The sequence below is a fragment of the Vombatus ursinus genome, unplaced genomic scaffold (genome assembly GCF_900497805.2).
Source record: "Vombatus ursinus unplaced genomic scaffold, bare-nosed wombat genome assembly UNPS02014802.1, whole genome shotgun sequence".
NCBI lineage: Eukaryota > Metazoa > Chordata > Mammalia > Diprotodontia > Vombatidae > Vombatus > Vombatus ursinus.
Window position 1 is genome coordinate 16,453,326 of NW_020954580.1, and position 20,428 is coordinate 16,473,753.

Genomic DNA, 20,428 nt, shown 5'->3' on the forward strand with positions numbered 1-20,428 from the left:
TTCTTTGCTCTCTTTTCCAGGCTGCAGCAAAAGCAGAGCCTAAGGCTGTTTGCCTTTTTGTAAACCAGGAGTATTCAATTTCCCAGAAGATAAGAGACCATGCAAGTAGTGGCTGGCTCTGCTGGAGACTACGTGGTCCAAAGAGTGCGTGGCAGCTAGCGATCCCAGGCAGCCTGGGAAGCCGCGTGCCTCTGCCCACAGTGTAAGCAAACTTGGGCACCGACTGCCCTGCCCGTGGTGGTAAGAGGACTGGCTGAGCGCCCTGGGGGGAGCCGCAAGTTTGACGAGAGCCAAGAAAGTTTGACTGTGGCTAAGCGGGTACTCCCCACCTCTTCGCTGAGTTCTCCACCTCTAGCCATTAGCCATGGTCAAGCCCGGGGGGCTGCTCTATGTCTGGGGCTGGATGGCTCTCAGCAGCTGTCTCCTGACCAAAGCACAGGTAAGGGGGGAGCGCCTGCCCAGGGAATCCCATCTTTCCCATGAACTCTAAACAGATGAGATGAAGGCACGGGTTATTACCAGGGGATTATCTCCCCATCCCTGAATCTCACAGGTGGTTGGGAAGCCTGGGACGTGGAAACATTTGACAGAGTAGTATGGAATTGCGAAGGTGCTGTGCAAATACTTGTGGGCACTGCCCAGCAGCAATCCTCGCCAAATAAAGAAGGGGTGGAGTGGGGAATAGATAAGGGAGTTAACACTTCTCTTCTTAGGCAACATCAGTACCAAAGACAACTGTTCCAAAGATCTTACGTAGGAACGATCTAACCAGACCTGAGGTCACTTTGAATTTAGGAAAGAGTGTAATTATTATTTAAAATCTTAATTTTTTTCTCCTCTATTTCAAATAGGGACTCTCTAAAAATGAGGGAGTCTAGTCAGGAAAGACCAGTTTTATTTCTAATGATGGTGTGTTAAATGCAGGGCTTTTGCTATGGTCTAGAAAAGAGTCAGAGCTCAAAGGTCAGTTTAGGGAATATCTTGATTATTTCCCGGTGTAACCAAGGGTATTTGTAAGCCAGTTGTATTGCAAGATTACCTGCCCAAGACAAAATACCAGGTTTAAACTCAGAGCTTTGTGGATGAGTGAGGTTTTTCTGCTGGTGAGTGCTATGAAGTGGAAAATAGAGTAATTGTAAATTAATCTTCCATTATTTGCCATTTCCCTCCTCAAACAGTAGAGGGAGCTCCTTTACTTTCCTATGCGGTGTACTCACTCAACTTTCCTATTTTGGGAAAGCAATTCCTAATTCTTGATATATATCTTTGTCAGTGGTAACTAGCCATGCTTGATGACATTATGTTTTCTAACCTCAGATGACAGTTTTCAAAAGCTCAATTCTATAAGGGCAATTATGGTCCATTAAAGTAGTTGTCATATTTGTAATCTAGTAACTTAGGAACTGAAGAGGGATTTCTAACAAAAAAAAAAAAAAGAGAGAGAGAAAGTATCTTGAAGTTCTTGACTGTAAAGGACATTATCACTACGTCTTAAGCCTCTAATGCTTTAAATGAAAGTAAAACCAGTTATCTCTCAGATGCTTGTTTATAAGAGTAGTGAGAAATTTTAAATGGTGAAAAAATTTAGAATTTATTTAGGCTCAATTATACCTCCAAGTTAATGAGTGGACTTTGATAGGAGAGGTTACCTGGAAAGTGGAATGGGCAAGAAACTCTGGCTTTGGAAATTGTTGAAAATCGTATTTTTTTCCTAATGTGACCCTCATTCTTTCCCTTGGAATATTACCTCCCCTGTAGGACTCATTTGCTTGTTTATAGGGCAAATTAGCTGCAAAGCAACATTATTAAAAATGTTAAGTGCACTTATTTATTTTTCTAAGATGATGAGATATCCTTTACTCTGGTAAGTGGGGAGGAAATCCCAAGAGTACTCAATTAGAGTGCTCTGCATTAATAATTGAATTCTACTTTTAGATTAAGTGGTTAAAAAAAAACTTGTTGGGAACTGAATTTTAAAGCAAGGCATCAGTTTAATGTTATCTGTGTTTTCTGAACACCTGGTTGAAACTGTTAGCTACTTGCAGTTGGAGTTTAAATCATCTTTATAATGATAATATGTACAGATATGGGAGACTGAACCAAGGATTTTTCCTTTAGGACGAAAAGTAACAAATTCTAAATACTAAACTGACCGCTAGGTGGCGCAGTGGACAGAACAATGGGCTTGGAATCAGGTGGACTTCTCTTCATGAGTTCAAATGTGGCCTCAGACACTTACTAGATGTGTGACCCTGGGCAACTCACTTAACCCTGTTTACCTAAATTACTCATCTGTGAAATGAGTTGGAGAAGGAAATGGTAAACCACTCCTGTATCTTTGCCAACAAAACCCCAAAGTCTCAAAGAATAGGATATGCCTGAAAAACAACAAATACTAAACTAAAAGATCATATAGAATTCTTATCTGAAACAAAAATGAGTCTAGAAAATGAAAATATTAATAGCCTGGGAGTCAGGAAACTGGGGTTCTAGTCTCAGTTCTGCCATTAAACTGTGTACTTGGTCAAATTGCTTTATATTTCTGGGCCGTAGTTTCCTTATGTATAAAATGAGATGACCTCCATTATTCTCCTGACTTGCTGAAAGTCTCTTACTATGTGACTGATAAGATTTTATGTTGTTAATAAACAAATGAAGAGTTGCAAGAAGTATAAGTAGCAATCGGGCATGCCCTGCACATGTCGAGCCCCCCAGAGTAGAGAATATCCTCTGTGGAGAAGGGAGGCATTTCTGAGGATGTTAAACTAGGAGGGAAGAACCCTTTACAAAATTGAACTTGAATGTATATATATATATGCAACTGATTGAAACTGACTTTTATCTGTCCAACAAGGACAATTGTAGTTAGTATTCTGAAGGTCTGTTTGCGTTCTTTTCTGATGGTATCTAGGATTTTATTTATTTATCTTTTCATAAGATTTTTTTTTGTCTGGGTAAAACATGTTAACTTCCAGCACACTTTATTCTTTTTTTTGTCCATGGGGAGGAGGGTAGAAGAAGGAAGGGGAGGTCCATGACTGCTAGAGTTAATTGTTGGTAGTGCCTTTAATCCCCCAAAGCAAGGCAGCAGCAGATAGAAGCCAGCCAGGGGGAGCTGGGATAGCTTGCTGTTCCCAGCCCTGCACAGGGAGCAGATCAGCCCCCTAGCACTTTCTCAATTTATTAAGGATAAAAAATAGAAGATTTTTAAGCTAATGTTGATAGGGAATAGGGACTGAAATAGAGCCTGGTCTTATTTGCCAGTGTGGAGCTTGAATTAGCTTAGATTATCTAACAAAAGGTCATAGACTTGCTTTTCTTTTTTTTTTCTTCTCTTAGCCTTTTAAATGGATCATAATGACAGTTTCCTGTATCTGTATTTTTTTCCCTTCTGACTCTTAATTGTCCCTACCTGATTTTTTTTCTGTAGAAAAAGTAGGTTTTTAAGAAAAAGAAGTCCACAAAATGTTCTGGCTATAGTAGTTTATTAATTTCCATATGTTTTCTTTGTAGTTATGTGTAGATTGTGAGCTCCTTGGGAGCAGGGACTGCTCCCCTCAAACCCCCCCCCTTTTTTTAATCCCTAGCACTAACTATATTGGCTGTCTCATAATAGAGTCTTAATAAATGCTTCTTTGACTTGACTTACCAGTCAGGACTCATAGACTTCTTGAGGGCTCTTGCCTCTTTTTGTATCCCCAGCATTTAGCCCAGTGCCTACACATAGTAGGCTTTTAAAAAAAATGTTTGTTGGTTGATTGATATTGCCCTTCATGGTTATTCTTGTTGAGGGATCTGACTACTTAGCTTTGGTTGGTCTAAGAACTTGGCCATCATACCTGGGGTGATAAGGTCCAGCTAAGCAGCTCACTCTCCAGATTCATAGCAAATTGATTCATAAATCATTCCTTCATTCAACAAGCATTTAGTAGACTACAAGCTGCACTGCAATTTGTCTCTCTACTGGAGATAGTATCATGATCCCTGGAAGAGAACTGCTGGGACAACCAAATTAAAATGGGTGAGTTTGCTTACTGAGTGAGGAAGAAACACAAAATTGAGCACCTTAAATGTAGATCCATTTGCCTTGCGGCCTAATCAATCATTCTCCATGCACAGGCTTTAAATTCTAGAATACTTTAGTGCATCCTATTTCTACCATCACTGACTATTTTCCTCTTCTTTAGCTTCTCTTTCCTAAGCTGCAAAATACTATGAAAATCTTTCCATAGAATTTTTACTTATTTCTATGATTTTCTATTTATATTAATGGAATTTTGCTCTAATTTGTATTTACATTCATTTTTGTCTGGTAAAACATGTTAACTTCCAGCACACTTTATTCTTTTTTTTTTTAACTTTGGGGTATCATGTTAATTTGTATTAATTTCAAGCAAAGAAAATTTTTCCTCTTTGGTCTTTATCTTTTTTATCTCTGTGCCAAGTTTCCAGTTAGACATCACCTCTCTAACCTTCTATAGCAAGGGCCCTTAATTAATTTTGGAGGGATATGGTCCCTTTTGACAGTTTGAAGCCTATGGATACTATCTTGGAATAATTTCTTGTTTTATTTTGTTTTGTTTTTGCTAGGCAATGGGGTTAAGTGACTTGCCCAAGGTCACACAGCTAGTTAAGTGTCAAGTGTCCAAGGCCAGATTTGAACTCAGGTCCTCCTGATTTCAGGGCCAATGCTCTATCTACTGTGCCACCTAACTGCCCCTGGAATAATGTTTTTAAATGCACAAAATGCAGTGTTCGGGGTTGCCAAAGAACCAATTATATTAAAATATTGTTATCAAAACAAGTTCTTGGACCTCAGTTTAAAACTTCTGTTCATCAGTTTGTGTCTTAAACAGGGTATCATCTATTTTCCTGGGAAAGGGAGGAGACACTTTGTACACACACATCACTTCTCAACTGGAGTTCATAGCATGGAAAGATCAAAAGAGGAAATTATACTTTGTTTGCCCAGTAATACTATAAGAGAGCTCAATATTTCAAAAAGCCTGTTTTGTTTCACCAAAGGGAAGACTGGGAGGGCTAAGCATTCAGCACAGTTATTGAACTATTGCTACTTTTTGTCATATATCGGTGATTTTTAAGATCCCTAAAAGAAAATAAATCAATTTGTCCCTCTCACTCCCTCCCCCACCCCCACCAACTTTTAGGTTTACTATGCCCATCTAGAGAGTTAGAATTCCTATATCATCATTATATAAACACCACTCTATAGTGGAAAGAATACTGGATTTGAAATAAGAAGATAAAAGATTCTAGTCTCTAGTATATCACTTAATAACTGAATGTCTTCAGTCTTAGGTTACTTTATCTCAGAACAGAGTCGTCAAACCCATGGCCCACTGGGGCCTACAATACTCTGATTAAAATGTAATTGGGAAATATTTAACAAAATAAAAATGTAATAAAACACAGATAATATTGATATGTGGTTTTCCTAAGTCGGTATGTGGCTCACAGGGATCCTTATATATAGAGTTTAGGAGATCCTGTTTCTATTTGAGTTTGATACCACTGCCTCAGAGCATCTGTGAAATAGGATCACTTTAATCACTAGCCTAGAGAAAGAACAGGAAAAACTGAACCTGACAGGCCTAAGTGAAACCGCCACCCAAATCCAAGAAAAATAGATACAGGTCTAATCCAGCACTCTCTGCAATACTGGAAACATGAGTCTTGAGTCTTGGAAACTTGGAAACCCTTGGAAACTGTGAGCTTCACTATTCATTTGCTACCCACCATTAACCTTATAGATTCTCTTTTTTCTCTCCCTATCTTGTAGTAATCAATATCAACAATTTTGGAGAAAACTGTCTCCAGCCCTCTCTTCCCATTTTATCATTTCCATCCTTCTCAACCCTACCTCACCCATATTCCATTCTAACCCTGCATAACTCTTCCACTTTGCCCTCTGAAATTTATGTCCCCGAGTGAATATACTACCCTTCATCTTGGAATTCTTGCTCTCATACTCCTATCTATTAGCCTCACTGAGACCAGACTTCCACCTGACAATACTATATTTCTAGCTATCCTCCATAGCACTGGCTCTAGTATTTTGGGTTTTATTTTTTCCAGACCCTTCACATGGATGCTCTCATCCTGGAAAAAATCAGATGATTTCTTGCTCCCCGCTGTCACTTCCAGCTTCTCCCATTATTTTATTTAATCAACGCGGCTGATCTTCTCTCAGTTCCTCCCCACAGACTTACACTTCATCTCCAGTGTCTATGCCTTTGTGCTGGCTGTCCTCCATACCTGGAATGCAGTTGCTCCTTACTTCTTACAGGATCTTCCTGTCTTCCTTTATGAAGTGTTTCAAGCACCATCTTCTGCATGAAGCCTTTCCTGATCCCTCACAACTGCTCGTGTCCTACCTTTTGAATTACCTTTAACTGTTTTGTATATATTTATTCACTTTATATTTATGCTGTATATATTTTATGTGTATTATCTCTCATTGGAAAGTGATCTCTTTGTGATTAAGATTGTTTCATTCTTTTTGCTTATATTCCCAGTACCTAGCATAGTATCCAGCACAACATTGTTGTTCAGTCATTTCAGTCGTATCTGACTTTGTGACCCCATTTGGGGTTTTCTTGGCAAAGATACTGGAGTGGTTTGTCATTTCCTTCTCTAGCTCATTTTACAGATGAGAAAATTGAGGCCAAGAGGGTTAAGTGACTTGCGCAGGGTCAGACAACTAGTAAGTGTATGAGGCCAGATGTGAATTCAGGTAGATGAGTCTTCCTGATTCCAGGCCCAGCACTCTATCCACTCGGCCACCTAACTGCCCTATCCAACACAAAGTAGGTGCTTAATTTACTTGTTTATTGGATGATTACCAGTGTGTTGCATAATATGGTGAATAAAGAATTGGATTTAGAATCAAGAAGACCTTGAATCCAGACTCACTTATTAGTGGATGACCCATGGAAATCCACTTATTCTCTGAGTTTTCCATTCTGTAAATGGGAATAATTGTAGCACAGACTTTTTTTTAGGAGGGTTTGTGTAAAGATTAAATAGGTTAATCCAGAGAGTGAATTTTGTAAAACCTCAATATAAGTTATTATGTAAGCTATATAAATAAGCTGTAAATAAAAAGTTACGAATGTATGTGATTTTGAACATATACCAAATTGAGTGGGGGTTGTTCAAAAGGATGTGGATCAGATTTACAGTAGCCATTTATTCTTCCCTATCTCCTAATGAAAGCTGCTAGTAAACTAGTGAGAGATTTCTTTTTGTAGAAAATTACAGGATTCTCCAAAATAAAAGAAGAAAGAAATTCAGAAAAGAAAAAACAGCAATAGGCCCTGTCAAGCACTTTCTGACCTATTGATTAAGGACAGAGCTGGCTGCATGTTTATAATGGAATTCAGATTCTAGTTTAAATTATATTGCAACCAGCTTCATTGACATTTCCTAAATAAGAACACTGTTGGAATGATGGTGCCCCCAAGCAGATACTCTTTGCCTTATCTCTATGGCTAAGCTGCTGCTGTTACCCACAACTGAGGGGTTTTGGCTTTAATTTTTTTCCATTTGCTTTTCAATAGACCAGTTAGAAGCCGTAACAAAAACCAGTGAGTAACAAAATATCTAAATGAATCTAGCTGACAAGGAATATGTTTATGCCTTTATAGGATGCTTCCTCTACTAAATGAGAATATAGAATTCTATGGTTTCAGAAAGGCACTCGTGCATATAATGGCTTCCATGGTGGAATTTCTTTCTCATTATATATTCTGTCATTTTATTTCCTAACTGAGTAAGATCTCTGAGGAACAAAAATCCAGTGGCTTGTGGCAGTCACATAAGCAAAAACTTTTGTTACATTTCCGTGTTGATTAATATAGCTTGGAGACACCTAAATGTCTGTAATGAAATTTCAAGGGACAGGGTGCAGAGATGGTTTGGTGGTGAGACTTCACGAAGTCTCAAAAACCGTGTGCTATAAATGAGGACCAATGACTTATCATTTCATTTTCCCCAATTGGCTCATGATTACTCTAATACAAGCACCTTACTAATGCTTCACTGAATAGGACTCATGTTTGAAGGAGGTGATGTCAAAGTCAAATATAAATACCTGAGCATCCCTGCAGGTCACGTATTTTAAGATGTAATATTATCCAGGTTTTATTGTATTTTATTTATTTAGTTAAATATTTCCTAATGACATTTTAATCCATTTGGGTATAGCCATGTTTTTGACACCTCTGCCTTAAAGGATCATTGATCTAGAACTAGAATGGAATTTTGAGATTATTTTACATAATCCTCTCATTGTTATAGATGAGGAAACTGAGGCTCGAGGAATCTAAGTAATATGCCCAAGATCACTATGATAATAATTATTAGAGGTGGGGCTTGAATCCATATCCTCTGACTTCAGAAGAGAAACTGCCTTTCTATTGTACCACATCTTCATATACTGCTGGGTGTTATAGCTATTTGTGGACATCTTTTATTATCGAGGCATCTGGACGACACTGTAGATAGTACTCTAGATTTGGAGCCAAGAAGTCCTAAGTTCAAACCCAGGCTCAAACACCTACTGGCTGTATGACCTTGGACAAGTGATTTCACCTCTGTCTACCTCAGTTTCCTCATGGTAAAATAAGAATAATAGTAGGACCTATCCCCAGGGTTTTTATGAGGATAAAATGAAATAATATCTATAAAGTGCTTAGCAAACCTTAAAGTGTTATGCTATGCCAGCTAATAACAATATGACTTTTATTATCATAATCACTATTACCTATTATATACTAGATTATTGTGAGTTGTTTGCTGACTGTAACAATGACTTAAATTTCTTCATAACTCCCACAACCTCTTACATAGTGTTCCGTACATAGTAGGTGCTCTGTAAATACTTATTGAATGATTGAACTCAGTAACTATAATTTTTGATCTACTGTGAGTTACTGCTGCTAAGACGCAAAGGTGTTCTATTTGCACTAGGAAATATTTCCATTTACAGTGTTTCCTCTAAAGTTTTTTTTCTTAATTCTTGAAGTCAGAATTCCCTTCCCTCACTACATTTTCTCTTGCCTAATATGTCTTATCTTCCTTTTCACTGTTTTCCTCAGACAGCATAAAATTACTCCACTTTCTGAGCTTCAGTTTCCTTACCCGTAAAATGTAGGCATTAGACTCAATGATTGCTATGGTTCTTTCCAGCTCTAATGATTATAATTGTACTTCATGTATGAAACTCATAGTCCTGTTAAATGTAAAGAGCAAGAATCAGTCCTTTAAAATAGCATGGATAATATTACTTTTGCTAAAACTTTTAAAATTAGTTGACATGGGAAATATTAATAAGAAATCGCTTTAAGAGGTTTGATGGTAAATATCTAAAGTGCTCGGTCAACTAAAAATCTCTTTATTTGTCCTTGCGGTCCACAGTAGTTATACTACTTTGACTGATATATACATTTAAGCTTATTTTTCTGATAGAAATGACCATTACAAAAATACCATACCTGGTGCTTCAGAAAAAGGAAAGTGTGCTTATATTGTCTAGGTGTAATAGTTATGGTCTCAGAGATGTTCTTTGGTCTAGGTTAGTTACACTAGTTGCCTTCCTTAAATTTAGTATTAGTAACCATTATAATAATTAGTGCCTGCTTTTTTTAATCAGCAGGAAAGGATAGAACACGTTCATTTTCAGTCAATCTTTTTTTGAGGAGGAAAACCAAACTGGATGGAGCACTAATTCTCCAACTCACCTCTGTCTCCCTGGATTTCCTTAACTTAAAGTGGAAATAATAAAGCACTATAACTTCTATTGTTGTTGAGAGGATCAAATGAGATAGTGTTTGTAAAGTGCTTGGTGCCATATCTGCCATATTAATAAATACTTGTTTCCTTCCTTCATTCCATTACAAAACTTGGGTATCTTGGGTCCCTTTTATGTTATTTTGAATTTCTTTTCCTAAAAATATGCTCTAATGAAAATGATGAGTAACCCAATTTTAGGAGGCAAATCGTAGGATAGAAAATGGCCCTGTGATTACATTAATATGACACAACTCCCTATACCAATGCAGATTGGCATTTTCTCTGCAATGGATAGTATTAAAGAGTTTCCTAGAGCACTGAGAAGTATTTTGTGTGGGGTCATATAGCCAGCATGTATGTTTTCCTGGCTCTCTATCCACTACACCACATTGCCTCTCATGAATACCAAAACTGCACTAATAATACTTTTTAACCTGTCATATTAAATCATACCCCTCCCAATATTAGTAAATCTGGCCATATTGGACAACTAGATTCTACTTCATATGAAAAAAGAATCCTTTGATGGAGTTGCGTTATTCAAAATCATCCTGCATATTTCCATTGGGCTGGAACCAATTACCATATTTTCCATAATTATAATTTTGAATAGTAAGAATTCAAATACATGCAACTACTTCAGGGGATTCATTAGTCATACTTACCAGGACTGCATTGCATGTGGATTTTAAAATTCAATATGGATATAATGGGAAAGTTTTACTTGAGAATTTGAACATTGAAAGAGTCCCATTTTTATACTGATATATCTTTAGAAGACTTTCATACTAATCAGGGCTATGCCACTAACTTACTGTGCAACCATGGCTAAGATAGTTCATTTAGATCTAGTATTAACTTTTGTTATCTGTACATTGAGTAGCTTGATTTGAAAACTTTATTTTGTAAACTCATTGAGGACAAGGACTGTTTTTATTTTTTATATCATCAGCACTTAGCATAGGTCCTGGCATGTCATAGGCACTTCATACATGTTTATTGGACTGGATTGATCTGCATAAGGGCTAAGGACCCTTCCCATTCTAATATTCAGCAACATTTATGAATAACATGAATTATGAGAAACAATTATCCAGACCATTCTCTTTATGAACAATGATTCATGCTTTTGTCTTCAATTTTCTCTTATATGACTTCAGATTCATTTTATATTTCTTTTATGCCCTCCACTTATGTATTACTCTTTCTGTCAAGCAGAAAGTTCAGATCTTAACTTTTTAGAGTTGATTCATACTTAGAGAGAAGAATCAAGTTAATTAAATTTGAGTCATGATATTAGCTGTCTTTGACTTGCTGACAGTAAGTACAAGTCTACTGGCCATTTCACCTATAATTTGTCCTGTCTGTAGAGTTAACAATTATACCTTTCCAAATCTTATGTGATAACTCATAAAACAAACTGCCATATAAATACCTATGCATTAAAGACAGCACTGTGATTGCAAATGCCTGCTTTAAGAATCATTATAGAAAAAATAACTACTGAGTAGGACTAGATGTGAAAACCTATGGCTATGAAGTCCTGTTCAGGTATGCCCTAGATATTTGTAAGAGTTCAGATTGTCCTAATGAACTTGTTTAAAAAAAAAGTACATGTTTCTGTGGTTCAGACAACATAAAATGAGAATGACAAAAATGGTGGGGGTGATGACAATCATATTTGCTTCCAACTCTTTGCTGTCATAGAAACCCAGCCTTTTCTAGTTTGCTTGTGAATTCCTTTAGTAATCTGCCTGTAAACATGTTCCATGCATGCTACTAACATACTAAGATGACTCCTTGTACACATTAGTCATTAAGTGTTAATTTGGCATTTATTTCAGGAATCTTATCATATTTTGAATCAGAGTTTCTAATGGACTGAAGCATAAAGAATAAATGTTAATCAACCATTTCTTGACTTATGACTCTGTAGGAATCTGTTACACATATGAGTTCCATTTGATAGTAATATTGACACTAATTGATTTAGTACTGTTATTAATTAACATTAATAAGTGTAATTTTCATTTAACTGGGTGGTTTAAGCTTTGATTTTAAGAATTTTTTTTCTATTTTATGGGAAGTGGGTGACATTTTTGAACTGATCCTTTTTTTTTCATTCTTTTACAAATATAGATGATGGGGAAGGGATATCACCATAAAATTTCTTTTCCCTATTCTAGAAGTGGCTTTATATGTTTGTTACTTTGGTAATCAGTAAAGTACACAAAAGAGATTCATTTAATATTTTCTCAAGCCATTTTTCTACCTACCTTAGAGTCTGTTGAAATCCAAATTAGAGAATACTGTGAGTCATACCTCCACCTCCAGAAAGTGGTATTTATATGACAGCTTTCTTCCAATATACTTAAAAAATCTAAAAGCATTGTTTTATGAAGTCTTATAAACCATGCCCCTGTTTTTTTCCTCTCCACAGTCTACTCACATTTACCCCCAACTTTGCTATGTGGATCAAGAATTAGCTTCATACTACTGTACTGACCTGCAAAGCTGAGAACACAGAGATGGTATATGATATAATCTTGTTCATAGTGAATGAATAGAGAATTCTGGTTTAGTGCCTTAAATTCTTCAATAAACATTGGATGAGGAACCAAATGGTCTGTGTTTTCATCCTTACTGTGCTGATAATGGAGGTTTCTGAGGACCTTGAACAAGATGTCCATTTCTCTGAATTTGATTCCTCATTGGAGAATTCCAGTAGTTTAGTAGTTATCAAATCCATGGACCACTTCAAAGGGTCAGTTACACATTGGCTAACTAACTCATATGTTCTCACCACCACCAAAAAAAAAAAAAACAAAAAAAAAACCCACCTGAATTCACTGGGGGAAGGAATGGTATAACTTTTGATGAGATACTGATTAAATGGTGATTTTTTTAAAATATCAAATGTTACAAGTAGACTATCACTTCATGATGAAAATAAAACTACAGCTTCTAAGCAATGTAAATATTTGCATAACAAGGATCTGGTCCTAGGACCCCTGAAATATCTGGAGAGATCACAAGTACTCTCCCTATACCATATAATGGGAACTATTAAGCCAGATCATTAATGAAAATTTATGTCTTGTATTCTTAACTTTAGACAGCACAAGCTGTACTGTGAAGAATGAATAAATGTTCAATAAAAATTTATCAAAAAAAAAATAGAGATGACTCTAATGAAAAAAACAAAGTTAGAAGGTTAAAGGCCTATGTGGTTAGATGAATAGTCCTAGATGTGTGACATAGTCTCTTTTCATTCCCAAATGGTGATGCTACAGTGTGAATGATCAAAATTGTTATTGGTGTGCTCTGTCCAATTATCTTCCACTTGCTGTTTCTACAGCTCTGCTACACATTGCCTTATTCTGAACATTTTCCTAGTAATTATGGCTTGGTAATTATAGCTCAGTAGTAGTTTAATAAAATGCTCTAAAATGAACATTTCTTTCTCATTCCCCTCTAGTCACGGCCCTTATTTTCTAAGCAAATGCTTCCAGAACAGAGAAGTGTTATTTTACTATCCTGTTATTTGGCACATCTTGAAATACAAAAAAAAAAAAGATTTTTGACTCCTGGATTCCAATGTGAAATCCCTTTAATTTCCATTTTTAAAAAATGTACATGTTACTCTAAGTCTTAGGCATTTGAAACTGGTAAAACCCAAAAATTTGGTAAAAAAAAATGAGAGAGAGAAAGAGAGAGAGATTCAGAGGCATGAGGAGTTACATAGTTGGTTTTAGGATGATCAAAAGTGTTTTTATTTTCTTCCTCAGATGGCAGTAGTCACAATTTTAGGCAAGATTAAGAAGGAATTTGATCAACCTCTTTTTAATTTGCTGCAAATATTCACATGGGATGAATTCTAGTCCTACGTAATTTATTCATTAGAAAAGAGACAACAGGGACCCCCTTAGCATTTGCTCTAATACTGCAGTAATTATATATATATATATATATATATATATAAGGTGAAAAAATGAAGAAAGACAAAGGGAAAAGAACTGAAAATGGGTAAAAGGGAACTCACCATGGTGCTGAGTGGAGCCTAACCTCCTGTACCTTTTGCCATTTAATAAAGGAGGTTACCAGCATTAGGATGGCTGGGCTGAATATAGTACATATTTAGGGAAAGTTGCCTGCCATCCTACCACCTCTAGCTGGAATTAACTTTTGTAAGTAATATACAGTACTTGCTCACTTCCGCACTTGTCTTTCATATGATTTTACTAACAGGCAATGTAAGTAGTGTTGTTTTCAACCTATATAATAACAGATAAAATGCTGTACTATGAAATTCTAGCATTATCTCTGCTATTTGCTCTCTACATTGCCAAGGGAAAGTCAACTCATCTTTATTTTTCTAATTTTTTTTAACCTGCAAAGTTTGAACCTGATGATCTCTGGGTTGTTAAATGCATGTTGCCTCTTCTACTTATATGATTAAGTGGTTGTGCTCTTGTAAATATCTGTGGGGATTTTCTCCATCCTATTTTAAAGGGAATTGGGGTTTAAAGGAATAAAGAATTGGGTCTTTATCAAGTCATCACTTTTTCTTGAAGTAAAACTAGGTTGTGTGACAAGAGACATGGGTTCTGGATTCACCCTCTCATTGAATATGACAAATTACTTTCTCCCCTTTTCCTCATTCTATACTATCTTAATGGGGACATTACAAAGATAATGTGCTAATGTATTAAAAGTGAGGCCTTAATTCCTCTAAAAATAAAATTATTCTATAAATGCTGATAAGCGGCTCTGATTCTTAAAATCTAGCCACTGTTTAGATTCTTATAATCTAGCCACTGATTACTCATGTTTGGACTCCTTAAGAGTCTGACCAATATGATGAATGTTCTAATAAACCTTGTCTTTGGCTGAAAAAAAAAGAATTAATTGATGCAGACAACAGAAGACTTCATGCCATGGAAACCAAGATTACTGAAAACATAGTAGAAGTGGAAAAAGAAGCTGAAAAAACCAACCAAGCTGCTGAAAGAGTTGAAGAAGATTCAGCAACAAGTGAATGACCTAGAAGCTAGATCCAAATGTAGCATTACTGACATCTTGGAAAACAAATTAGCATACCTCTAGCACCTAAGAGGCACTCAAGAAATACTTTCATCACTTCTGCTTCCAGGAGCCAAGATGGCAGAGTAAGAGGTGAGTCACTCTTCTCTCCCTTCTAAACCTCTGAAAGCCCAGAAAATATGACCCCAGGAAAAACCCTGGAACAGCTAAACCAGAAGAAAGATGGAATGCAGCAGTCCAGTAGCCTAGGTAAATTGAGGAGTTAACAGAAAAGGCCCCGTAGAGTTCCAGTGTTGCTGATTCCAGCCCAGCACCAGGTAAGCTGCCAGAACCTCCCTCCAATTGCCAGCACTGGAGGCCCCAGCATGCAAAGCTAATGACCAGGCCCTAGGCTCTCAACACAAGAAGCTTGAGGCAGTGCCCTCTGCTCCCCAGCAGGAGGAGTTCAGTCTCTTTAAAGGCCAGGAAATAAGCAAACACCACGAGTAAAAAGAAATGTACAATAGATTCGTATTATAGGAAGAGTGAAGATCAAGGCAGAAATTCTGAAGAAGACAACATTGTCAACAAACCCACATCTGGAACTTCAAAAAGGAACATGAACTGGTCAGAAGCCCAAAAAGCCTTCTTGGAAGAGCTCAAGAAGGATTTTAAAAGTCAAATGAGAGAGGTAGAAGAAAAAATGGGAAAAGAAAAGAGAGGTATGCAAGAGAGAGTCAATACCTTGGAAAAGGAAGGACAAAAATTAACTATAGAAAACAAAGTCCTTAAAAAATACAAATGGCCAACTGGAAAAAATGTACACTGAAGAAAACAAGTCCCTAAAAATACAATTGGCCAAATGAGGAAGAAGAAAACAATTTGTTAATAATTAGAATCGGGCAAATGGGAGCTAATGACTCTATAAGAGAGCAAGAATCAGTCAAACAGAAACAAAAGAATGAAAAAATAGATGAAAATGTAAAATACTTTGTTGGTAAAAACAACAGACCTGGAAAATCAATCCAGGAGAGACAATTTTAAAATTATTGGCCTACCTGAAAATCATGATGAAAAAAAAGAGCCTGGACAGTGTCTTTCAGGAAATCATAAACGAGAACTACCCTGAGTTCCTAAAACCAGAGGGTAAAATAGCTATAGAAAGAATCCACCTATTGCCTCCTGAAAGACATTCCAAATTGAAAACACCAAGGAACATAATAACCAAATTCCAAAATTACCAGGTCAAAGGGAAAATACTGCAAGCAGCTAGAAAGAAACAATTTAAATATCATGGAACCACAGTCAGGATTACACAGGACCTTGCAGCTTCTACATTAAAAGACTGTAGGGCATGGAATATGATATTCTGTAAGGCAAAGAAGCTTGGATTACAACCAAGGATCAACTTCCCAGTGAAAATGAGCATGATCTTTCAGGAGAGGAGATGGATATTCAATGAAATTGGAGACTTCCAAATGTTCCTGATAAAAAGACCAGAGCTCAACAGAAAATTTGATCTTTAAATACAAGACTCAAGAAAGACATAAAAAGGTAAACGGGACAGAGAGAAACAACATGCTATTAATAAGGGCAAACTGTTTACATCCCTACTAGGGAAAATGATACTTGTAACTCTTCAGAACCGTATTGTTATTACACCACGTTAAAGGTGTATACATAAAGGGGGTGGGTACAAATTGAATTTGATGTAATGATAAAAAAAATTTAATCAAGTGGGTTAAATGGATCCAAGTAAGTGGTTTAATCTGATCGCACTCAGGAAATGTACTGAGAGAAAAGGGAAGGAGGAGGCAGACAAGAGTAAATTACATTACAGGAAAAGGCACAAAAACCTATTAAATCAGAGGGAAATAAAGGAGGGAGATGAGCATTGTTTGAACCTTACTCTCATCAGATTTGACTCAAAAAGAGAATAACATAGAAATCTAACATGCCCTACAGACAATAGGAGGGAAAAGGAGAAAGAAAAGGGAGAGGGGATAGAAGGGAAGGGAGATAGAAGGGAAGAAGTAGTAAAGGTAAAGGGGAAGAAAAGAGAGGAGGCTAAAAGAAGGGAGGTGGGACTGAGGAGAAAGGGGAAAGGTGAGAAAAGAGAAAGAAAAGTATAAATGGGGGGGAGGTTGGAGGGAAAGATACAGAGAGTAATCATAACTGTGAATGTGATATATGAATATCACATTCACAGAAATGATGAACAGGCAACAGGCAGACTTCAGAAAAAAACCTGGAAAGGCTTGTATGGTTTGATGCTGAATGAAGTGAGCAGAACCAGGAGAACATTGCATACTGTAACAGCCAGGTTGTGCGATGACTAACGTTGATAGATTCAACCCTTCTCAGCAATACAAGGATCTAAGACATCTCCAAAGGCCTCATGATGGAAAATGCTATCCACATTCAAAGAAAGAACTATGGAGTTTGAATGTAGATCAAAGCATACTATTTGCTATTTTTTCTCTTCTGTTGTGTTTTGTTTCCTCTTTCTGGCAGTTCCTCCTATTAGTTCTAATTCTTACTTACAACATCACTAATGTGAAAATATGTTTAATAGTAATGTATATGTATAGCCTATATCAGATTGCATGCCATCTTGCGGAGGGAGGTAGGGAGAGAGAGGGAGAAAAATTTAAAACTCAAAAGCTTATGGAAGTGATTGTTGATAAATCAAAATATACATACATATATATATATATATATAATGGTACTTGCTAAAAAAATTTAAAAAAAGAAAAGCAAAAAAAAATTTTGGATTAATTGATTAGAAATTGAGCTAAAAATTTCTCACAAGATGCCCAAATGTTATGAACTCCTCAATAAAGTTCTTGTCATTAAAAAAAATGCTGATAAGCTCTATATTAGCATTCTTTTAGAATCAATTCCTTGCAAATATTTAATCATTATTATACCTGAAAGCAACTTACAGCATGTATTTTCCCACTTACATTCCACAGTGCTGCCAAATATTTCTAACTTGGTCTCCCTGCCCCACCCCCCAATCTCTTATTCAGAAACTAAGAAGGCTAAACCTTACTACAACAAATAGATTACCATGGAACCAATTATTTTGGCCATTATTTATCATCTGTTTGTATGTGTGTGTATGTATTAGACTCTCCTTGATTTCCTTTAAATATGGTATTATCATGAATTATTGCTAAGAAATTATGCCTTTTTTTAAGAGGATAAATTTTTAAATTTTCTTTTTCAATTTATTTATATAAATTTACATAAAAACAATTTAGTCCCATATCCTCTTGCTCCCACCTCTCCCCTACCTATTGAAAAAGCAAGAAATTTGAAATCCATTATACATATGAAGTCATACAAAAGTTATTTCCATATTAGCCATGTTGCAGAAAAAAGAAAATAATAAAAAGCAAGAAACATAAAGAAAGCAGAAAAATATGCTTCAATCTAAACTGGAGGTCACTTTTTCATTAAAAAGTCATGTTTTATGTCTGGCTAAACATAAATATATATTTCCAGCATTACTGTTCCCTTAAAACCATTTGCTTGCCTCTAAAGCAGAACACTGGAAATAAATTGGGAGATTTTCTATAATATTTGTAATATAGCAAAATGTAAGCAATCATTCTGGATTATAGCTACTCAGTTTCTGCACTTTGAGGGCCATCACAATGAGCAATATAAAATTCCTCCTTGACTTCCTTACAAAAAATCCAAGTGTATACTTTCAATAGTCTTTAACAAACACCAATTCCTAACAATGCTAATATTAACAGTCCCTCTTTTTTTCTCTACAGACCTAAGGGGTCATCATATAGTTATTCCTGACACTTCTATTTTGAAGGGAAATTGCTCTTCCTTGTCAACAATTTCCAAGCAGAGAAAACATCTAAATTAATGAATATCTACTCATTACAGAGTTATCACTTCTGCTAAAGGTTCAAATTTTTTTTCTTAAGTGTATAGCTTTTGAAAGTGTTCTTAATTTTAATTAGCAGAATTTCCAACAGGGTTTCTGTACTTCAACAATTCAAAGATCTGTAAATTCATTGAGGTGGGGCCTCCCAACAGCAAATGCTAATGACTACCTCTAATTTAGCATTGTCTTTAAGTTTTGCACTGTGCCAACCTGACTATGAACCCCTTCAATACAGAACTGGCCCTTGGACATCAGAGGACTATTGTTGGTCCTAGTGATATATTGGGAAAGCCTTTGAGAATAGGGGGTCACCACCACACTATAGACCATAACAGAGGTTCCCAAATTTATTTGGCCTACAGCCCCTTTTCAAAACAAATTACTCAGCACCTTGAGGAAATGTTTCTTTAACCCTTTAAATTTTTTTTAATTTGTGTCACCCAAGGCTATTACTGCCACCCTGTATCATTCTGGCAACTTCCAGGGGGCAGTTCTGCCCACTTTAGGAACCTATGCTAGAGTGAAAGTAATTATGAAGGCTAGTTTATTTAAGACCAAAATTTATAGGTAAGACCTTGTATTTTAATTTTCTTTTTTAACTTAACAAATCCTGAGCTAATTTGGTTTCATTCATTCAAAATTATTAAGATAATTTTGAGATTTCTACATTTTATTTAGAATAAACAAATAAAATCTGTTTTGGGTCAATCATGGTACTTAATGAAAATTTTAATTAATGTTTTCTGCTGTGTTAAGTACTTAATCTTATAATTCATTATAAACTCAGTTTCAAACAATTTGATTATCTTAAACTTAAGTTCTGCTTGGGAAATAAGACCAAGAAATTTTCAAATGAACAAAATATAGAATTTCTAAACTCCTGTATGGTGTCATAATTCAGAAAGATTTAGTGAGAAACCAACCTAGCCCTGAATCATATCCAGGTCCATTGTGTCAGAGACTGGGATCCAAATGATACATGGGACAAATCTGATTATCCAGTGAAACATAAATATGAAGACCTATACTCACCAAAGCTATTTGCTGCTGTCATGATGGCTATCCTATAAGAAGTTTAAATGGAAGAGGAATTCCATAGATCAAATGGATAATATTTATAAAAGACCTATCAAAGTGCCTTGTACATAAAAAGCACTTAATAAATGCCTATTGTCTCCCTGCCTTTCCCATAAAATGGACAAGTTATTCTATATGCCTTTATGTGCAGGTAGATAGAATGTTGATTGAAATGAACTACAGAATACTTTTTTTTTCCTTAAGGTCTATGGTCATTCAAAAGAGGTTGACCAATAATCCACATAGGAAAAATTAAGTACATGAAGAATGTGTATTTTCTCAGATAATGACATGTAGTTAGATGGGCAACTATTCAGTTAGTCCATCTATATGACATATAGATAAAAAGAGGTGAATATACACATATATGTAATATATGTAACATTTGTTTTGGAGAAGACAGTTGATATTTTCAGTTTCTGATATTAATACTTGAGTGGGACAACTCCTTTTAAGAAGGCAAGATTTTTTTGATGTTATTTCTCAGTAAGGGGCATATTTTTTCTATATTAAGAGACACAATTGATACTTAAGGGCATTAAACTTTTATTTTATTAGAGTTACATAAGATTAATTAAAATGGGGCATGGAATGTCACAAAAATGC

The 20,428-nt window shown here is 36.0% G+C and overlaps 1 protein-coding gene across 1 annotated transcript in view; it reads left to right on the top strand.

The window, feature by feature from the left end:
• Positions 1-253: 253 nt before the first annotated feature.
• PTH2R (parathyroid hormone 2 receptor) overlaps positions 254-20,428 on the top strand; it is a 119,994-nt gene continuing 99,819 nt past the window's right edge. The window contains exon 1 of the mRNA XM_027873892.1: positions 254-439. Within this exon, the coding sequence (XP_027729693.1) occupies positions 365-439 (75 nt within the window). The 5' untranslated portion in view covers positions 254-364. The remainder of the gene's footprint in view (positions 440-20,428) is intronic.